Raw genomic sequence first — 21,373 nt, forward strand, 5'->3', positions numbered from 1 at the left:
AAATTTTACTCAACCCACAAGGCCCATAATAAATGACCCCTTTTCTGTGAATCTTTCCTAAACCAGTCAGAATGAGTGCCCCCTCTTCATGCTCCCATAATCCTGTGTGAACATCTCAGTCACAGTGGCCCGTGGCTGGCCGTGTGCACAGTCCCTCCTCTCCTGGGCGGGACTGACCTCTCTTTCGTGGTGCTCTAGCACTTAGAGCTTAGCAGGCCCTTCATCAATTCTTCTTCAACTGCATGGAGAACTCAAGCAGGTTTCAGGGAAGAGCCAAGGAGATGGTCCCAAAACTGGGGAATAAGCCCTTTGGGCCTGTGGTGGAAAAGGAAAGGAAGTCTGAGGCTGATTTGGGAGTGATCTTTGAGCACATGAAGAGGCCATGTGATCCAGCGCGACAGGGCTGTTTCCTGCCCTCTGAGGGTGGACTTCCACGTGGCACGGGGGATTCAGCTCAGCCAGAGGGGAGAGTTTCTTCATGTTGAGTGTTTTGGAATGGGTTTCTACAGTTATTGCCTAAACCTTTTTTTCTGATGGTCATTAGCAGTGGATTAAGTAGTTTAGAGCAAGGGTTTTCAAACTTTGGCTTGAATCAGACTCACATAAAGGATTTATCAAAACTCAGTTAGCCAGGGTGCACCTATAATCCCACCTACTTGGGAGGCTGAGGCAGGAGGATCACTTGAGCCCGGGAGTTTGAGGCTCCACCCCAATGAGCTATGATCGTGCTAGCCTGGGGGACAGAGGGAGACCCCATCACTAAAAAAAATTAAAAATAAAAATAGGCCAGGTGTGGTGGCTCACGCGTGTAATCCCAGAACTTTGGGAGGCCAAGATGGGTGGATCACAAGATCAGGAGTTCAAGACCAACCTGGCCAATATGGTGAAACCCCATCCCTTCTAAAAATATAAAAATTAGCTGGGCGTGGTGGCACACACCTGTAGTCCCAGTTTCTCAGGAGGCTGAGGCAGGAGAATCTCTTGAACCCAGGAGGTGGAGGTTGCAGTGAGCCGAGATCGCACCACTACACTCCAGCCTGGGCAACAGAGCAAGACTTCATCTCAAAAAATAATAATAATAAATAAATAAATACAAATAAAGAAAATTCAGCTTGTTCCTTTCCTCTTCTCTCCTGCTGAGCTTTTTATTCAGTAGTTCTGGGCTGGGGCCAAAGAATTTTTGCTTCTAGCAAGTTCCCAGATGATACTGGTGCTACGGGACTGTGGACCAGTCCTGCAGATAGTTCTGCTTCCTACAGGCAGGCTGACAGACACATGACTTTTCCAACTCCATGATGGAATCTTGTTTTGCTGTTCTAGGTGTTTCTAACTGGGGAGGCTATGCCCTGGCCTGTGCGCTCTACATCCTGTACTCATGTGCTGTCCACAGTCAGTACCTGAGGAAAGCAGTCGGACCCTCCAGGGCACCTAGAGATCAGGCCTGGACGCAGGCCCTCCCGTCGGTCATTAAGGTAACAAACCCCAGCCAGCCACTCACCTGGAAGCAGCTTTTACCCTGGATGAGCAGCAGGCCTGAGGTCCCAAGCCGTAAGCTGAGGGCTGGCACCCTGCTGCCCCTCAAAAGCCAGAGGCAGAGCCAGCCTTGAAGCAAAGGTCTCCTAGATCGGGTGGTGCCCTTTAAGCTACTCGCGGTTCTGAATCGTGTGGCAGGCCTGATCCAAGTGACCATTTTCCTTCTAGTTTGACTTTGGGTGAGTTGCTTAGCTTCTCTGAGCCTCATTTTCTTCATCTGTAAAATGGGGGTGGTCAGCATTGTTGTTGGAGGAACCGAATGCCTCACCCATGGTGGGTACTTCATACTGTTAGTGGTGGGCAGGTGTCCTGTCAGCCCCCTCCAAGGAATTCACCACCCAGCGAGGCCACTAAAACCTCCAGAGTAAGTCCATCAGCCATACTAAGGAAAGTGCTAAAGGAGACAGAGAAGGTGGGAAGAGAATCCTGTGGGCTGGAAGCTGCAAGGAATAAACCGGGTAGAAGGAGAGGAATCCCAGCGGGAGGAATGCGGGGAGCAGGGGCTTGGGAGATGAGGACAGGCTTAGTGATGGCTTGTGGGAGACAGCTCTTGAGGTGGAGAGCAGGGGGTAGGGGGTGAGACAAAAGTAGAAGAGGGCTTCAGACCCCAGGGCCCACAAGGAGGAGGTCCATGAGCCCCTGAAGCTGTTTGCACAATTGTTCCTGTACATGTATTTTTCTGGGCAAGACTCTGTGGTTTCATCAGATTCTTCAAGTAGTCTGAGGCCATTAAGAATCCATGGTCCAGCTGAGTGTGGTGACTCATGCCTATAATCTCAGCACTTTGGGAGGCCAAGGCAGGAGGATCACCTGAGCCCAGAAGTTTGAGACCAGCCTGGACAACATGGTGAGACCTCATCTCTAGAAAAAAATTTTAAAAATTAGCTGGGCCTGGTGGCATGCACCTGTGGTCCCAGCTACCTGGGAGGCTGAAGTGGGAGAATTGCTTGAGCCCAGGAATCCAAGGCTGCAGTGAGCTATGTTTACTTCACTGCACTCCAGCCTTGAAGGCAGAAGGAGACCCTGTCTCAAAAAAAAAAAGAGTCCCTGGGAAAGGACAGATCATATTAGCTGGACCCAAGAACACTGTGACTTTCTCCTGAGGACTCTCCCTGAGAGGCAGCAGCAGGTGGCTTTTGTCTGAGCTCCTCCGACTGCAGAGCCCATGCTCTGAAGTGTTGTTTGCAGTTCTAGGTATGCTCTGTAGCCCAGTGCAGAGGAAGGGCATCAATGTGTGCCTGTCTAAGTTAATGTGAACTCACACATGCATATGGGGAAAATGCAAAAGAGAGGGGGCCAGCGCCCAGCGCCCAGCGCCCGAGCCTGAGCAGCGAGGTGGCGGCGGGACTGGCCCTTCCTTCCCTGGGCCTCAATTTCCATGGCCCTCTTAGAGCAAGCTCCGCCCCCAACACCAATTCCAGGCTCTTACCCGCCTCCTCTGGGGCTCCTCAAGGAGATGGGACCTGACCCTCCTGGAGGAGAAGCTGGTGGACCAGACTTGTCACCCAGGCTGGAGTACAGTGGCACGATCTTGGCTTGCTGCAACCTCCACCCCCCAAGTTCGAGCAACTCTCCTGCCTTAGCCTCTCGAGTAGCTGGGATTACAGGTGCCTGCCACCATGCCCAGCTAATTTTTTTTGTATTTTTAGCAGAGACAGGATTTCACCAAGTTGGCGAGGCTGGTCTTGAACTCCTGACCTCAGATGATCCACCTGCCTCAGCCTCCCAAAGGGCTGGGATTCCAGGCGTGAGCCACCACGCCCGGCCTCTTTTCCATCTTTCTTTTCTGTTGTCTTGCACCCTGTCTCTTCCCTTTTTCCTTCTGTCTGTTTCTCCCTCTCTGTTTCTCGGTGTCTTTCTCCTTCCTACCCCTGGCCTGTGTTTCTCTCCAGCACCTGCCTGGATTGGTGGTGTCATTCCCGTTTTACAGACGAGGGAGCTGGGGCTCTGAGAAGCCAGTGGCTTGCCTGAGATCACCCAGCTGAGAGGCAGCGCTGGGATCTGAGTCTAGGTCTCTGTGACTCCGTTCTCTGGGCTTTTCCCAATACCACTCACAAGTGTCCCAGTTCCTGGTAGTGCCAGGGAAGGGAGATGGGGGAGGGAGAGCTCAGGCAGCTGTGGTGACCATTTTCAGAGGGAAATGGTCTGCCCTAGAGGGGCCCAGAGGGCCTTTTGTGCTTTCTTTATACTTCCTGGATCTGAACTGGAAAAAAACACGCAAGGGCTGCTTCACACATGATTCCTGATTCACGTAGACACAAAAGAACGAACCCAGCCAAACAAATCCACACAGCCCAACACACAGATGGAAACTTTTCCTTCTGCATTTCTACCCAGTCCTTCATAAATCAATAATGGACCACCCTTATAAAGAACATAAAATGGGGATTTTTTTGTTTTGTTTTGTTTTTTGAGATGGAGTCTCGCTCTGTCGCCCAGGCTGGAGTGCAGAGGCGCAATCTCGGCTCACTGCAACCTCCACCTCCCAGGTTTGAGCGATTCTCCTGCTTCAGCCTCCCAAGTAGCTGGGATTACAGGCGCACACCACCACACCCGGCTAATTTTTGTATTTTTGGTGGTGACAGGGTTTCACCATGTTGGCCAGGCTGGTCTTGAACTCCTGACTTCAAGTGATCCACCTGCCTCAGCCTCCCAAAGTGCTAGGAATATAGGTGTGAGCCACCGCACCTGGCCTAAAATGGGGATTTTTTTCAAAGCAAAAGTACAAACCCATGTTTGTTGAGCCCCTCCCCTGGGCCAGGCCCAGGCTTGCTCTAGGGGACAATGAGGAGTCTGCCTGGGTGGGGGACTCAGGGTCCACTGGGGAAGCTACACAATTTCAGGAGCCAAGATGGAATGTGCACAGTAAGCTTTGGTGGGAGGCCAGGCGTGGTGGCTCTCACCTGTATTCCCAGAACTTTGGGAGGCTGAGGCAGGCAGATCACTTGAGGCCAGGAGTTTGAGACCAGCCTGGCCAATATGGTGAAATGCCATCTCTACTGAAAATACAAAAATTAGCCAGGCGTGGTGGCGGGCGCCTGTAGTCCCAGCTATTCGAGAGGCTGAGACATGAGAATCACTTGAACTCGGGAGGTGGAGGTTGCAGTGAGCCGAGATCATGCCACTGCACTCCAGCCTGGGTGACAGAGTGAGACTCTGTCTCAAAAAAAAAAAAAAAATTAAAAAATGCTTCTGTGGGAGCAGAGAAAGCAGTACTTAGCTCAGCGAGTTCAGCAAAGGCTGCCTGGAGGAGGTGGCACTGAGCTGTCTTGAGGAGTGAGTAGGATATAAGTAGCCAGGTAAGGAAGGGTGGAAAAGGCCTTCTAGGCAGCAGAACCCACATAAGCAAAGGTACAGGGACATGAAACCGTGCAGTGTGCAGGGGAAATAGCTAGAATCGACACACTAGAGTTCTGCGGGTCACTATGTGGGGGTCCTTGAGTCATCCAGAGATGCTGGGCAGAGCTGTGGCCTGAGCTAGTGGCAAAGCTTGATTGGTTGGGGCAGAGAAATGTCCCACAGCTCTGCTCAGTGAATTGCATTTGGGGACAGGGGTTCTTAAGGATCTCACTGTGAGTGTGGTAGAAGTGGGCACTATGCCAAGGAGGCCAGGTAAGGTGGACACCACCACCCGGGCACACCCTGCCCACTCTGGCCCTTGGCCCAGGGGCACCTTCAAGTGAGGGAGAGGCCCTTGGGTTGTACTTGAGGGTAAGCATTCCTCAGACGTCATCAAGGGCCAAGAGCCAATTGATGACACTTTACAGGGGTACCTGCAAGGTCTGATGAGGAGGGCTTGGAGCTAAGGAGCTGGAGAACTTGGTCTTTCTCAGCTTGGGGGCCAAGGTGCTGCAGTTTGGCAGGGTGACAGAGCTCTGGGCAGGGGGTGGGTCCCTGGGAGGGACTGAAGGCCTCCAAGGATGAAGCCTCGGGAAGCCCCCTCATGGGGCCATCTTCCCCTCAGCCCGATGGAGGCCTCAGACAGTAGCCAGCCAGGCCGACTCTGCCTGGATGCTGGTCTGGGTTAGGGCCACTCTCTTCTCTGTACTTCTGTAGTTTGTGGACTTCTCTGTTTCCTAGGACCAAGTCCTTTGTAAAAACGTCCAGCCTGCCTTGGGTGAGTGAAGTGGGTGGTTAGGAAGGTCACAGGCCCTGGCCGGCTGCCTTGTTCAAGTCCTGGCTCCACCCACTTCAGCCTTGAGCAGTCTCCAACCTCAGCATTCCTCAGTTTCCTCGAGTAGGGTCATAACAGATCTACTTTTTGGGTGATTGGAAGATGAAATGAGTCCCTTTGTGTAAAGCACCTGGCATAGTGTCTGGCATGGATTAATAGCAAGTGTCCAATAAATGCCAGCCATCATTATCATCATCATCATCATCCTTCTTATCATGACAAGGTCCTTTCTTTACTTTCAGTCAGGCTAGGGCAGGTGTCAGCGTGTCCCTGAGCCAGGCTTGATGATGGCAGCAGGTGGCCTATGCCAAGGAGAGCTCCCACAGCCAGCGCAGAAGGAGGTGAAGGCCAAGACAGAGCTGGGGCCTCCAGATGCCATGTGGTGTCATGTGGGACTGTCTGTCTTTCCCTGTGTGGCCGGGAGGCAGATGTAGCCATTTCTTCCGCTGCCACACTCCCCATCCCGGTCCAGGCAGCCAGCTCTCCCCTGCCTATTGCAAGATAAGACCGTGATTATACCAGCCCCATCTTGCTCCACGGGAAGCCTCAGCACCACGTTCCCGCCTGCCTCGTCATTGCCTGTGCCAGAGCCCAGGGCCAAGGGAGTGCCTTCCCTCACATCCCGGCCCATTTCATGCCAGCCCTTTACAAGAGATCACAAAGAAGAGGCACTCCCTGGGAGGGGCGAGCCAATGCCAGGAAGCTGATGCCTGGGCAGGAAAGAGGCTAAGGAGACGTGGGGCTCGTGGTATAAACAAACACCAGGAAAGGTTTCCTGGACTTCCCCCACCTCAACCCAGTACTTGGGGAAGAGGAACACAGCAGCTGGGCCTGTTTTGCATCACTGCCTTGAAGTGGAGGCTGGAGGGAGCTGCCTGAGGGCTCTGGCCAGCCTCCCAACCCCTCTCTGCTCCATCTCTGCTCCAGGGCAGGTACTGAGCACCCATGGTGAGCATGGATGTGCAATATTCCATCAGCACAGAGCATAGCAACCATGTGCGTTGGGGAAACAGAAGAGGACCCTATTATTTACATGCCCATTGGTAGGTAGGGAGTGAGGGGCCAAAGAGTGAGAGCTCTTGGAGGAACAAATGATGACTTATTTGTCCCTACTTCCAAGCCTGGCCCAGGGAAGGCACTCAGGAAATGTTGGATGGAGAGATGATGGATGCATGGATGGATGGATGGATGGATGGATGGATGAATGGATAATAGATGGATGGATACATGGATGGATGGATGGTGGATGTATGGGTGGATGGAGGGATGCATGGATAATAGATGGATGGATGCATGGATGGATGGATGATGGATGGATAGATGGTTGGGTAGGTGGGTGGATGGAGGGATGGAGGGATGGATGGATAATAGATGGATGCATGCATGGATGGATGGATAGATGGGTGAGCAGATGGAAGGATGAATGCTTTGGTGGATGGGTGATGCAGAGAGGCAGGAACAGCCTTGGGCCTCATTCTGGGCTCCCATTCTCTTTCAGCACTTTCATTCACCCTACTATTCTTTATAACTTATTTTTGTTAAAGTATAATTAACATACAATAAAGTATGTACACCTTAAGTGTACAGTTGGATGAATTTTTACATAAGTATACACCCTTGCATCCACCACCAAGATTAAGACACAAAACAGTTCTAACTTCCCAGAAGGCACCCTACTTTGAGCGGCATCATGACCTCCCATAAATATCCGCCTACCATGCTCCCAGTGTGACTTAATAGCAAGCACCCATACACTCAGCCTCTACACACTCAGCATCCACACACTCAGCCATCCTGGGGCCTCTGTCCCCATCCAAGCCCTGTCTACTCTACCTCACTTGGGTCCTCCATTCCTCCTCTCCTGCCCTGTTGTCTCAGCCTGGACTGGTGCAGTGGCCTTCAGGCGCCCTGCCCTCCAGCTGCTCCCTGGTAATTCTCTGCCACTGTTACCACCTCTGCCTCTTAGAAGATGGCATGGTCATTCCGTGATTCTTGGAAATTTGCAGGGAGTAGCTGTTGGTCCAGCTGGTCCCTGTGTCTCTTGGAGGCTGGGTGCCAGTCAGCTCCAAACCTGTTGGCTGATTGCATGCACCCTGAGGACCCCACAGCCCTTCCTGGGGCCCAGAAGGATGAGAATGGTGAGGGAAACAGTGTGCTATGAGGAAATGGCCCCAGGAGTCCCAGAAACATTCCCCCATAAAGAGAGGATATGACCAGTGGAGAAGAGAAGCGAGAGGAAGAAGCCCAAACAAAGGGCGGGAAATGCCATTCTGGGTGCGTAGCTCCTGAGAAGGAGCTGTTGGACAAAGGACACATGTGAAAGTGAAAATGATTTAGGGCCTCCCTCCTGCAGAGGAACATCCTTCTTGGCCCCCAGGGCAGAACAGAAATGCAGGTTCTCAGGCCAGCTGTGAAGAGACAGTTTGCAGTTGACATTTGCCAATGCTTTCTCTATTATTTAGAAAAAGTTATCAGTGAGTGACCCTCCAGGGCTCTCAGCTGGCTCATTTTTATTCTTTCATCACCTCTGATCCTAGTTGCCCCTTGTTGTAGCTCAAGCTGCTATTTAAAAACAAAAACAAACAAAAAAAACACTATAGACTAGGTGGCTTGAACAACAGAAATTTAGTTATCACAGTTCTAGAGGTTGGGAAGTCCAACATCAAGGTGCCAGTAGTTTTGATTCACTGGTGGGGACTCTCTTCCTGGCTTACAGATGGCCGCCTTCTTGCTGAGTCCGCATATGGTAGAGAGAGCGAGAGCTCTGGTTTCTCTTTTTTTTATAAGAGCAGTTATCACATCATGAGGCCTCACTCTCATGACCTCATCTCAATCTTATTACCTCCCAAAGACCCCACTTTCAAATTCCAACAATTGAGGATTAGGTTCAACATACAAAATTTGAGAGTACATATTGAGTCCATAACACCCCTCCTCCAGTAAATGTTCCCTGAGCCATGCCAGTAAGCTGGGTTGGGTGCCCCTGCTCTGTGCTATGACATCCTGTACTATGACTACCTGATTACTCATCTAGACTGTGAACCCCGTGGGGGCAGGAACCATATCACATTCACCACTGTATCCCTGGTTCAGGGCCTGACACATACACAGCAGGTGTTCAGTAAACCTTTGATCAATGGTGGGATGAATAAGCAAATGCCTGAGCAGGGAGAAAGCCTTCTTATAGCTGCCCTAATGTCCTATTCTAGATTCCTTAGGTCCCCTCCTCTCACCTCCTGCCTTTGTGGAGGAGGAAGAAGACAGGGAGAAGGAAGAGGAGGAGGAGGAAGAAGAAGAAGAGGGAAGGATGTGTTTGAGTTGCTTTATGCCTTCACTTAAGACTCACTGTCCTTAGGGGAACCTGAGCTGTTCACTAGGGACAGACACATTAGTGGCTTAGGCAAGTGGTTCTTTGGGATTTTATTTTTGGAAGGAAGGGGGATGGAGGAGGATCAAACCACTTTTTTTTTTTTTTTTTTTTTTAACCAGCAGGAGAGCAAAGGGAGAAAGCTCTAGGCTAAAGGCCAGAAGACCTAGCCCTGCCAATAAAATCAACCTCATTTTGTGAACACCTGTTGTGTGCCAAGGACCCTGCTAAGTGCTTTGCTTGTACTTAATCCTCAGAACAACCCTCTAAAGGAGGCGTGATGAGTACTTTTATCATCACCCTCCCCATTTTACAGATAAGCACACTGAGGCACAGAACAGTTAAAATTCCTGCCAGGAAAGTCTCAAGTCAGATCTGTCTGATCCCCAAACCACTCTGCCTGCTAGGCCCTGGGCTGCAGCTTCAGGATTGGGGCTTGTATTCTCTGTGGCTCTGCTACACCTAGATGCTCCCACTCCCACAGTCACCCTGGTCATTTCTAGAAGGCAACAGCAGCAGGATTTGGCACATGCCCCACATTAGGCTAACAGAGGTCTCAGGAGAAATGGGGCCTTTGGCACAAAGACTATTGGCAGATAATCAATCCACGGCTGGGAGGAACTGATTGGCAGGAAGTAGCCTGCACTGCACCTGCAGGAGGAGTGAATCTTCAGTGTTTGTTAAGGAAATGCAGGCTGGCCGGGCACAGTGATGTGCACCTATAGTCCCAGCTAGTCAGGAGGTTGAGACAGAAGAATCACTTGAGGCCAGGAGTTTGATACCAGTCTGGGCAACATAGCAAGACTCCATCTCTAAAAACGGACAATCAAACTAAGAAACTATGTTTCCATTAAAGCATATTATTTAGTTACATAACAGTAACTACCAAAAGAAGCAGCCCAAACTATTCCCGTGATTGTGTCTGGGGAGTAGATTTGGGGACCAATGAGCTGTGATGGAGGACAGTTATTTTTCATGACTTTTCCAATGGTATTAGTATTTTAAACCAAAATTTTACTTTTTTAAAAAGCAAGTATGTCAAGGCAAAGGATCCTTCTCACTTATAAATGTGTATAAAATAAATTTCTTTTTCCTCCCCCTCCACTCCTTCTATTTCTGCCCCTTTTTTTTTTCCAGGAAGAAAAAATGCTGGGCATCTTGGTGCAGCACAAAGTCCGGAGTGGTGTCTCGGGCATCGTGGGCATGGAGGTAGATGGATTGCCCTTCCACAACACCCACGCCGAGATGATTCAGAAGCTGGTGGACGTCACCATGGCGCAGGTGTAACCATCCATGTTCCGTGTGAGCAGAGTCCCTACCAATGGGCAGGTCTGCATCCGGGAAGAATGCAGCTGTTTGTGGAGACAATCCTGCTAGTAAACACTGGTCTTTGGTGAGCAACGAACACTCACCTGGCCTGGGAAACTGTATGCCCACTTTCTGGGAGGGGTTAGTGCAGGTGCCGTGGACAAAGGACAACATTTCTCTGGGGCTTTTTAACTTTTATTCCTAAGACTCTAAAGGCATTGATTTCAACCCTCCTTCACGCTGGCTTCTTCAGGCCACCCACGGTCTCCTGTGAGAATCTTCTCGACAGTTACTTATGGAGACACTTGTTAGCAATTAACTGCCAGGCAGAGCATGAGAACAAACATTCCCAGGCCATGTAGGATACTCCAGACTCCAATCATCCTTCCTCATCCGTGGTTTATGTTACTCATGGTCTCAGTTACTCATGGCCAACTGCAGACCGAAAATACTAAGTGAAAAATTTCGGAAATAAACAACTCCTAAGTTTTAAATTGTGTACTCTTCGGAATATCATGATGAAATCTCACACCATCCTGCTCCATCCTACCTAGGACGTGAATCCTCCCTTTGTCCAGGGTACCTGTGCTGTCTACACCACCCGTCTGCTAGTCACTCAGCAGGTGATCAGATCGACTGTCATGGTATTGCAGTGCTTATATTTAAGTCCCTCTTATTTGACTTAGTAATGTCCTTAAAGTGCAGGAGCAGGGATGCTGGCAATTTGGATATGCCAAAGAGAGGCCATAAAGGGCTTCCTTTAAGTGAAAAGGTGAAAGGTTTTTTTTGTTGTTGTTTGTTTTTGCATTTGCAAGATTTAATAGAGTGAAATAGAGTGAAAACAGAGCTTCCATACAAAGGAGGGGGACCCAAAGAGGGTAGCCATTGCTGGCTCAAATGCCTGGGTTTATATCCCAATCATTGTCCCTCCCGCTGTGCTCTCAGTCGATAGATGATTAGCTGTTTCTTTACCTCCTGTTTTTGCCTAATTAGCATTTTAGTGAGCTCTCTGATTGGTCGGGTGTGAGCTAAGTTGCAAGCCCCGTGTTTAAAGGTGGACATGGTCACCTTCCCAGCTAGGCTTAGGGATTCTTAGTCAGCCTAGGAAATCCAGCTAGTCCTGTCTCTCAGTCCCCCCTCTCAGCAGGAAAACCCAAGTGCTGTTGGGGAGGTTGGCTGACGACCACTCTAACTGCTTCCTGCTGAATTGGGGCACAGTAGGGGTTGTGCAGTTGAGATTTCCTCGGGAGGGGTGCCTTCAATGTCATCAACAAAGGAGCATGGGCTAACAGGCCGGTCCAGGGGTCCATGGTAGATCTTAGTCATGGACTGCATCTGGGGCTCCATTTGAAGAACCATTTGTAGTTTTACAGCTTGGATTCTGGAAGCGACAAACTTAACAAGGAGGTTAAAGATAAAGGGATTGAAATGTGTGGCCTGCAGTGCAGGGGATTATTTCTTTGGCACACTTCACAGGCCTTGACTATCTGCTTGGTAGTTTTGAAAAGGCCTGGTCTAGTAAATAATAATTTGGCCATCTGATGGGTGCTATTAATGCCTAAGAGAAAGATATAGTGAAAGGTTTTAAGTAATTTCCATTGGTTAGCTGCAGGCATAAGTATTTTTCCTTCTTCGGTGGCTAGCCATCCTGATGGGAGGAAACTATGTCCTCGTGAGGTTCCCCATTCCATTTCTTCTTCTGAGTACTGGGGCTTGGTTTCCCGGAGGGGATTACCCTATACTAGGGGTCCTTCTATAAGCATTTCTAATGGAGGGTCTTGCCTTGTGGCTCTTTTGGCTTCAATATCCACTTGGTGGTTCCTTTCTATTTCCCTTTCCTTTCCTTTCTGGTGACCCCGGCAGTGTAAGACTGCCACCTCTTTAGGTTTCTGTACAGCCAATAATAATCTCCTAATGGCTTCCTGATGTTTGATAGGTGTTCCCTCGGAAGTTAGGAATTCCCTTTCTCTCCATATTGCTGCATGGGCATGGAGGACTAGGTAAGCATACTGTATATATATTTACCCAAAAAGGTGAAAGTTCTTGACTTAATAAAGAACAAGTTCATATATTGAGGCTACTAAGATCTATGGTAAGAATGAATTTTCTATCCATGAAATTGAGAAGGAGTCTGGGCATGGTGGCTCATGCCTATAAGTATTCCCAGCACTTTGGGAGGCCGAGGAGGGCAGATCACTTGAGCTCAGGAGTTTTAAGACTGGCCTGGGCAACATGGTAAAACCCCATCTCTACCAAAAATAGAAAAAATTAGCCGGATGTGGTGGTGGGCGTCTATAATCCCAGCTACTCGGGACACTGAGGCGGGAGAATCACTTGAAACCTGGAAGTGGAGGTTGCACTAAGCCAAGATCGTGCTACTGCACTCCAGCCTGGGTGACAGAGCGAGACTGTCTAAAAAAAAAAAGGGCTGGGAGCGGTGGCTCACGCCTGTAATCCCAGCACTTCGGGAGGCCGAGGTGGGCAGATCACTTGAGCTCAGGAGTTTAAGACTGGCCTGGACAACATGGCAAAACCCCGTCTCTACCAAAAATAGAAAAAATTAGCTGGGCATGGTGGTGGGCGTCTATAATCCAGCTACTCAGGAGACTGAGGTGGGAGAATCGCTTGAAACTGGGAGATGGAGGTTGCAGTAAGCCGAGATTGCACCACTGCACTCCAGCCTGGGTGACAGAGCGAGTCTCTGTCTCAAAACAAAAAAGAAAAAAAAGAATTGAGAAGGAAAAAGAAATATGTGCTAGTTTTGTTGTCAAACCTCAAGCTGCAAAAATTCTGGCCACAATGTGTGGTAAGTGATTAGTTAAGATGGAAAAGACATTATATGTGTGGGTGGAAGACGTGGCCAGAAACATGTTCCAACTGACAGCAGTCGAGTTCAGTACTATCCACTGGGGATCTTGGAACATATTCCGTGAGGATGAGGGGGTACTATTATAATTAGGGCATAGTCAAGCAGCCGTGCATGGTGGCTCACACCTGTGATCTCAACACTTGGGAGGCCAAAGCGGGAGGATCCCTTGAGCCCAGAGGTTTGAGACCAGCTTGGACAACATAGTGAAATCCCATCTCTACAAAAAAAGTTTTTAAAATTTGCCAGGCATGGTGGTATGCGCCAGTAGTCCCAGCTGCTACTCATGGGGCTAAGGTGGGAGGATCACTGGAGCCCGGGAGTTCGAGGCTGCAGTGAGCTGTGATCACACCACTGCACTCCAGCGTGGGTGACAGAGCAAGACCTTGTCTCAAAAAAGGAAAAAAAGAAAATGGTAAAATGTACAAATGTGGAATATATATTTACAAAGTTCTTGGGTTTTACAGAAGATTTACTCCTACCACCACCAAAATATTTATACCTTTGAAATGCTTTTTTTTCCAAACAGCATTTTGTTTACTAAGGCAAAAGAACAGCATTTTGTTTACTAAGGCAAAAGAACAGCATTTTGTTTACTAAGGCAAAAGAACAGCATTTTGTTTACTAAGGCAAAAGGTCCTTTGAAGAGCCTAACATTTATCACCATTGCTGCCCCTCACCTCACCCCTAACACTATTCCACCTCCTCTGTGTCTGCTCCCCTGCACCCCCTGAGCCCGGACCCTTTAACCTCTTGCATAGGAGGGCAGCCTCACCCTGTGGGTGGGTCAGGCCCGTCCAGTGCTCAGGCGGCTCAGAGTCCTCCTGAACAACTCCAATCACTTGCCCTTATCTCTTTCACAAGCTCCCACTGCACAGTGCTGAACATTAGAAACTGAGTCACTGACTGTGTCCCATTACACTCTTACAATATCCTGTGCTGGTTGCACTGCTGAGTGATGGCTGACTCACTGGGATCAGGGGAATCCAGCTTCGCAGCCGTGGCCCCAAATGTTTGTTGAACCTGCTTAATTTTCATTCATTTCCTTAAACAGGTCTAGTTTCATTCTTTAAGGAGCAACAGTTGTGAGAATAGAACACAGAGCGTAGAAATGAACCCCACATTGTACACACAGCAGTTAAGCGTGAGGATGTAGCACAGTGGTTCTGGGACTGACTTCATTTCTCCCTATGCAGGGGCATGATGCAGCCCTGGGCGGAAGTTGCTGGGGCTGGGGCTCTCCAGGTCTCCCTTTGTCATTCTAGGGGAGTTCCCACCGGCAGGGGCTGTGCTCAGTGCTGGTGCGGCAGCAGGGCTGACACCTCCGACATCGTGAGAACTCAGCCAAATGGGGATCTGCAGCATCTCACGGCTCAGTGAAGCCATCTCAGCTCTGCAGCCTCCCTGGCCACATGTCCTCCAATTAGGATTTTTGTCCCTGATTTGGGACTGCAGAGTTCCATGTAGTGAGGGCCTCTGATTGAGAGTGTACCCCAATGTTTCTGCAATCTTGATGGCTAGAAGAGAGAAGCCCTCACTATGGTAAAGCTGCCAGCACGCTTCTGACTCATGTTTTGGGGGAAGACACAAATGGGCCTTTGGTTTTGCAGTAGTAACAGCAGGATTCTCTTCTGGCATGGAGGAGTCCGAGGCATAACCATGTAATGGGTTGTCTTCACTGTGGGCAGAAATTCATGGGGAGAGGATTTCAGTTGTTTGGGAAAGAGGCTGACACCAGGTTGAGCCCAGAGAAAGCTGAGAATAAGGGTCCTAGACTCAGTGACACATCCAAACCCCTGACCCCGCTACAGGGAGAGGCAGGCCTGTGGTCCCACATCAGGGGCTCTGATGTAAGGGAGAAGACCCCTTAGCAGGGCCCAGCCCAAGGACCACAGGAACTCTGCATTCCAGGATCCAGTTTTGATGCTTGTCCATTCCACTGTAGGATTTCTGCTCAGACCTTTCGTAAAGTTTTGCTCAGCTTTGCTCTTTTGTCCTAGCCTTGACTGTGCTTTGAGGAAGCACCTGTATCCGTGGGGTGGCCATGGTGAGTGTGGCTGCAGCCTGGAGAAGCTGGTTACAGGGGGATAGGGGATGACATGCAGGGAGTGATGGGGTGATTTAAGGCGAGATATGGGCCTGGTGCCGACCAGAATGGATTTGTGGGACATAGGAGCATCGCTGGGCATTTCCAAGAACATTGAGGGGAGGTAATCCCGGTGAACAGTGCATAGGATGCTCCATGGATAACAAGGGCAGGCTGGAGACCTTGGCACCTTGAGGGAAGAATGAGCCACACAGACCCTGCAGGAGGTGGATCAAAGACAAGTGAGCCAGCTAAGCAGGTCAGGACTCCTTAGTCCCCTGGAGGTCCTCTGGCCCCTCCATCACTCAGCAGGGAAAGGCATTCCTCTGAGGTTGTTCCTTGCGCCTCATTGCACGGGTTTTGCTGACCACCGGCCCCAACTTGGTCCAGCCCACTGCATTCTGCTACATCCTGCCCACTCCATGTGGCTTGCACTGGCTGCACAATGAGGTCTAACTCTTAGATTCAAAAAACCACTGCCTCTAGGCAAGGTGGAGAGGATGTGGCTTACCAGCAATTCACATAAACTCAATGTGTGTCAGCAATAAGATTTCTCACCAGAAGTAAAGAAGCAGAGAGGAAAATGGGCCTGTTCTCCATGGGGCAGGTCAGACAGACTTGGTCTCACTTCACATTCCAGGCGTCACATTTGAAGAAGTGGATTTTGTTTAGATGAAGGTACAGAGGGGTGGGTGCTTAAAACCTCTTAAGTTTAGGGCTGGATGTGGTGGCTTATGCCTTTAATCCTGGGGAGGCCAAGGCAGGTGGATCACTTGAGGCCAGGAGTTTGAGACCAGCCTGGCCAACATGGCGAAACCCTCTTCTCTACTAAAAATACAAAAATTAGCTGGCTGTGGTGGCACACACCTGTAATCCCAGCTACTTGGGAGGCTGAGGCAGGAGAATTGGTTGAACTTGAGAAGCAGAGGTTGCAATGAGCCAAGACTGTGCCACTGCACTCCAGCCTGGGTGACAGAGCAAGGCTCTGTCTCAAAACAAAACAAAAAACCTGTTAAGTTGAGGTGGCTTGAAGAGCTGCCTGTCAGAGACTGGCCAGATGCTCACCAATTCTGCCTCTTTTTCCTGCATCCATAGGAAAACTACCTTTCCCAGCCTCCCTTGCAGTTAGGTTGAGGCCACATGACTGGGATCTGACCAATGGAATGTAAGTAGCAGGGATATTTGCCATTTCCACACTTGGCCAAAAACCCCTGTGAGATTCTCTTTTTTCTGCATCCCCTTACCTGTGTGGGTGAAAAGGGAGACCCCAAGATGATGGACTCTGGTGATGGGAGGATCCTGAATCACTGCCATCACTTTGGGAAAGACTTGCCAGAAAGCAGCCTCTGGTTGGACTTTGCATGAAGTTTTCTGCCCAACCCTGAAATTACTCATCTTGGGTAGTGGTGAGTTGTCATTGGTGGTGTTTGTAGACAGACTGGACTGTCATTTTTGGGGAATGCAGAGGGGAGACTTCATGGAGAGGGAACTGAATATTATGACCTCTCTGGTATATGCCAGCACTAATATCTAACGTGTAATTTAGCAGTATTCTTCTGAAAGTTGTTGAATTAAAGCAAATGGGATTGAAATCCCATTTCCCCAGAGGAGTACTGGGCACCATTATAACCTCAGGATTAATGCCATCTGTCTTAGCCCATTTTCTATGGCTAAAACAGAATACCACGGACTAGGTTATTTATAAAGAACAGACATTTCTTTGGCTTATGGTTCTAGAGACTGGGAAGTCCAAGAGAATGGTGCCAGCATCTGACAGGGGTCATCTCCTGGCAGAAAGCAGAAAGGCAAGCGAGCTCTGAAGAGAGAAAAAAAGGGGGCTGAACTCCCCCAGTAACAAACTCTCTCCCACCATAACGGCATTAACCCATGACCTAATACCTCTTAAAGGTCCCACCTCTTTGCATAGTTACAATGGCAATGAAATTTCAGCATGAGTTTTGGAGGGGACATTCAAATCATAGTATCATCAGAGACCACTGTCTTGCCAGATGAATTCCAGGGATGGAGGCTTCAGGATCACCAGCTACAAGAAGTGGCTTTTTCAGAAAAGCAATGAGCCAAGAGGGTCAAAGTTTGGCTCTCTTTTGGTTGGACCAGCCAGAGGAAAGCAGCAGATAGGGATGTATTTCGTGCTGAAAATTTCTCCCACTCTTGTCTGGCCAACCCACAGACCAGTGTGTGTAACAGGAAGATGAGCCCTGTGTGTAAACAGGAAGATGAGCCCTCATCTGACTAAACAACTCTGGTGAATAAGAAATAAATCCTAATGGCTTCTGTCACCTTCCAAACCAGATGGACTTTTTCTTCCACCCATCCTCTCAGGAGAGAAAGGAGTCATAATCCCCAATATTGTCCTTACTTAATCTGTTTAGAAGAAGGATCTACTCTTCTGGAACACTCCAGGACTCTAGGAGCCTGACCTAGAGAGGGATTAAGTGACCAAGATCAAATTTACATTTTAATATGATGCAGTTAATCCTCAGTGATAAACATGGCATATGCCACCGTTGAGAAGATGCTCCAGCCTAAAGAGGCAGGTCAGCAAATGTGGGCCTCTCCAAACAAAGCCCCGTCACTGAGGACAGCCCCACAGAGATGAATGCAACAGGCCCTTCTTCTCTAGTGAGGAGGAGGTGGTCTGATGGAGCCCTCCCTCACTGTGGGGAGCAGCTACCCAGCAGGTACAAGGGGTCATGTGGCCAAGGACAGAGTGGGTGATATTCTCCAAACCACATGACTGGGCTCTGTCCTCAAAAGGGAGTTGGCCAAGTTAAACCACAGAGCGAATTTGCAACACCACACTGAAGAACTGGGTGGTACTTTATGAATCTCAAGTGGAGAGAGAGAAGGCTCTACTTCACTCGAGGGCTGTGTCCTTCTTGACCATTTGCTGGGTAATCAAGTGCAAATCCCCTAATCGCTCTGCTTGAGTTTGCCCTGAGAAGGTCAACCTCTGCCTTTTCCTGACTCCTTTGGTTCTTCAAGGGCCCTCTAGACCCCCCTGGTGTTGAAGACTCCCTACCCCATAAGGACTGCAGCATACTCCCAAGGTGTCCAGTTACTTTTATTTGCAGACTGAAGTTGGCTACATAAATCCACTGCACAGTCAACACACGTAGACTTGGCAAAAAGAGAGGACAATAGAAAAATACAACTCTTGATAGTAAATGAGACTGCCCTCAGCTCATCCCAGTCTGTATCAGTGGGAAGCTGGTGTTTAAGGTCAACATAGGAGGAAGTGCTGTGGAATGAGGAGGCATGGAGGCTTCCACCAATGTCATTGACCCAGTAAGATCCTGGACTGAGTTGCATGGGCTCTTCTTGGCTGTGTGGTCATTTCTGCCACCTTCAAACTTGGTCACTTCCTCCTCTAGGAAGGGGAAGAGAACCTCCCCAAGTCATCGGACACCCTCCATAAGGATCTGAGCAGGGGCTGTGCAGTGAAAGCCAAGTGTAGCCCTGGGACCGCTGTGAGCACCCTTCCCTGGGGCACCACGAGCCTGAGCTGTTGCATCTAGGCATCCCCAGTGAAAGGGCTAAGAGACACAGCACAAAGGATCAACCTCTTCGAGGCTGGGGGGAAGAGGGGGAGACTGAGGAAGGGGTTCTGCCTGGGCCTCCCTTTGGTAGATTCCAGAAATGTTTACTGATGCCAACTTCTGCTCCTAGCCCCTGGTCCCTTCTTGGAGGAAGCCCAGGTAGCCTCTTGGTTCTGAAGAACTCGAGTCCCAGGCCTTGGAGGGCATCCCTAGTCAGAGCTGGTCCCAGTCCACTGACCAGAAGGTCTGAAGGGCTAGCATTTCTGTGGAGGTGGGCAGGTCTTCTGGAGCAGCAGGTGGCTCTCCCAGTTCTTATGGCTGGAGCTAGGGTCCTCCTCTGCCTATAACTTCCTCAATTCCCCAAACCCAACACCCTCTACCTTCCTTCTCTCCTCCTCCTTTCCTTCCCCCTCTTTCTTTCCTTTCCTCTCTTCCCTTCCTTCCCCCTCCTGCCTGCCTTCCCCCTCCTGCCTGCCTTCCCCCTCCAGTCTTCCCTTCCCACCCTGTTGTGGGTGGGCTCCAGTGCTGATCCCACCGGGACATTTGGACAGGCATTGTCTGTGACAACGGTGGCATTGGAAGGCCCTGGCAGGTGAACACCCAGCCTCCCACCCTCCATGTCCTCCCACTCCCCATGCACAAACTCTGCAGGAAGCAGGCCAGGGAGCACAGTTCACTGTCTTCCCCCCACCAGCAGCCCCAGCCTGGCCACATCGCAGCCACGGCAGAGGACACCATGAGCCAACGGGGGCTTATTCCCACCCTCGGCGGTCCCAGCGGGCTCAGCAAGCCAGAGCAGGCTTCCAGAGTCACAGGGGCCTCGCTGCCTCCGCAGAAAGCGGCACCGGTGCTGGGGGAAGCAGGAGGCGGCCGGCCCTGAGGCCCATGGACTGAAGGTTCAGGCCTCACATGGCCCCACCCGCGGGGGTCCCAGGCTAGGCCAACCTGCCCGTGGGGGACCCGCCCGACCCTGGCGAGTTAGGGGTCTGGAAGGCCGGGTGGAGCTTGGTCAACAGCTCGGGCTCCTCGCCCTGGGCCCCGCTTTTCCCGGAGGCCTCGGGGGCACCCAGCGGGTAGGCCTCCCGGGCCCGGCCGGTCCTGGAGCAGGTGAGGAAGGCCAGGCAGGCCCCGCGGAGGCGGGCCAGGTCCCGGTGGGTGGTCTCGCTGACGAAGCAGTAGAGCACGGGGTCGGCGACGCAGTTGAAGCTGGTGAGCAAGAGGGAGAAGTGGTAGGCGTTGAAAACGCCCTTGGCGAAGTCGCAGCTGGCCTCCCAGACGCTGCGCACCAGCAGCAGCACGTGGTAGGGCAGGAAGCAGGCCAGGAAGATGACCACGGTGCTGAGCACCAGCCGCTGGATCTGGTCCTTGCGGCTCTTCTGGGTGCCGTGGCTCCGGCGCACGGCGCGCAGGATGCCCTGGTAGGACGCCAGCAGCAGGCAGATGGGGAAGAGGAAGCCCACCAGGAAGCGGTAGTAGTTGATGGCACGCTGCCATGCCTGGATGGGGTAGTGCTCAAAGCACACGCGGTGCTGGTTCTCGTCCTCGATGACCTCCTCGTGCATCAGGAAGTAGATGCTGGTCAGCAGCTCCTTGGCCCAGATGACCACGCTGACGCCGACGGCCGCCTTCAGGGTTCGGAACTGGTGGAAGCGGAAGGGATGGGCCACAGCCAGGTAGCGGTCCACGGAGATGCAGCAGAGGAAGCCCACGCTGATGTAGATGTTCTCGTAGAGGAGGATGCCGCACACCTGGCAGGACAGGTCGCCGTGAGACCAGTTGTCGTGCTGCAGCACGTACTGCAGCCAGAAGGGCAGCGAGCAGATGTAGAAGAGGTCGGCCACCGTCAGGTTGCACAGGTACACGCCCAGCTCGTTCCGGGCCTTGATCTGCAGGTAGCCGAAGTAGAGGGACAGGCAGTTGGCCGGGAAGCCCACCACCAGCACCGTAACATAGACCACCGGGGCTAGCGTCTGGTGGATGGTATGGTCGATGGTACAGCTCATCGAGGAGTTGTCTGCAGTGATGTTCCCCATCTTTGGGCCTGAAGGGGCCACACTCCTCATGGGTTCAGGGACTGGGCCTGTCTCTCCACCGCCATCCTGTTTATAGAAGGTGGTTCAAGCTCTACCAAGGGCTGGGCATCGCTGGTGGTGGGCAAGACCCTGAAAGTCAGAGGCAGGAAAGGCTTATAATAGTAGCTAACGTGTATGTGGCACCTACTGTGTGTCAGGAACCGTTCTAAATCCTTTACTCATTTAATTTAGAAGGTGTACTAGCCCACCAACTCCAATTCAACTAGAATATCTGAACGGCTGGCCATGATGGCTTACACCTGTAAGCCCAGCACTTTGGGAGGTGGAGATCGCTCAAGCTCAAGAGTTCAAGACCAGCCTGGGCAACATGGCAAGCCGTTGTCTCTGTAATTAACAAATAAATAAATAAATAAGAAGAATAGATCTGAATGGGAGCCCCAGGCAAG

At 50.9% G+C, this 21,373-nt stretch overlaps 2 protein-coding genes across 29 annotated transcripts in view; one reads left to right on the top strand and one right to left on the bottom strand.

The window, feature by feature from the left end:
- The window catches only part of DGLUCY (D-glutamate cyclase), a 163,848-nt gene extending 152,972 nt beyond the window's left edge, over positions 1–10,876 (top strand). For all 17 annotated transcript variants that reach the window (XM_054447539.2, XM_054447543.2, XM_054447541.2 and 14 more), the window contains 2 exons: positions 1,321–1,472; positions 10,212–10,876. In XM_054447539.2, the coding sequence (XP_054303514.2) occupies positions 1,321–1,472; positions 10,212–10,361 (302 nt within the window). In that variant the 3' untranslated portion in view covers positions 10,362–10,876. The remainder of the gene's footprint in view (positions 1–1,320; positions 1,473–10,211) is intronic.
- A 7,532-nt stretch (positions 10,877–18,408) lies between these two features.
- GPR68 (G protein-coupled receptor 68) overlaps positions 18,409–21,373 on the bottom strand; it is a 30,981-nt gene continuing 28,016 nt past the window's right edge. For all 12 annotated transcript variants that reach the window (XM_063652005.1, XM_054449255.2, XM_054449252.2 and 9 more), the window contains one exon: positions 18,409–21,056. In XM_063652005.1, the coding sequence (XP_063508075.1) occupies positions 19,830–20,957 (1,128 nt within the window). In that variant the 5' untranslated portion in view covers positions 20,958–21,056 and the 3' untranslated portion in view covers positions 18,409–19,829. The remainder of the gene's footprint in view (positions 21,057–21,373) is intronic.

Source organism: Pongo pygmaeus, chromosome 15 (assembly GCF_028885625.2).
Source record: "Pongo pygmaeus isolate AG05252 chromosome 15, NHGRI_mPonPyg2-v2.0_pri, whole genome shotgun sequence".
In the NCBI taxonomy this organism is placed as follows: Eukaryota; Metazoa; Chordata; class Mammalia; order Primates; family Hominidae; genus Pongo; species Pongo pygmaeus.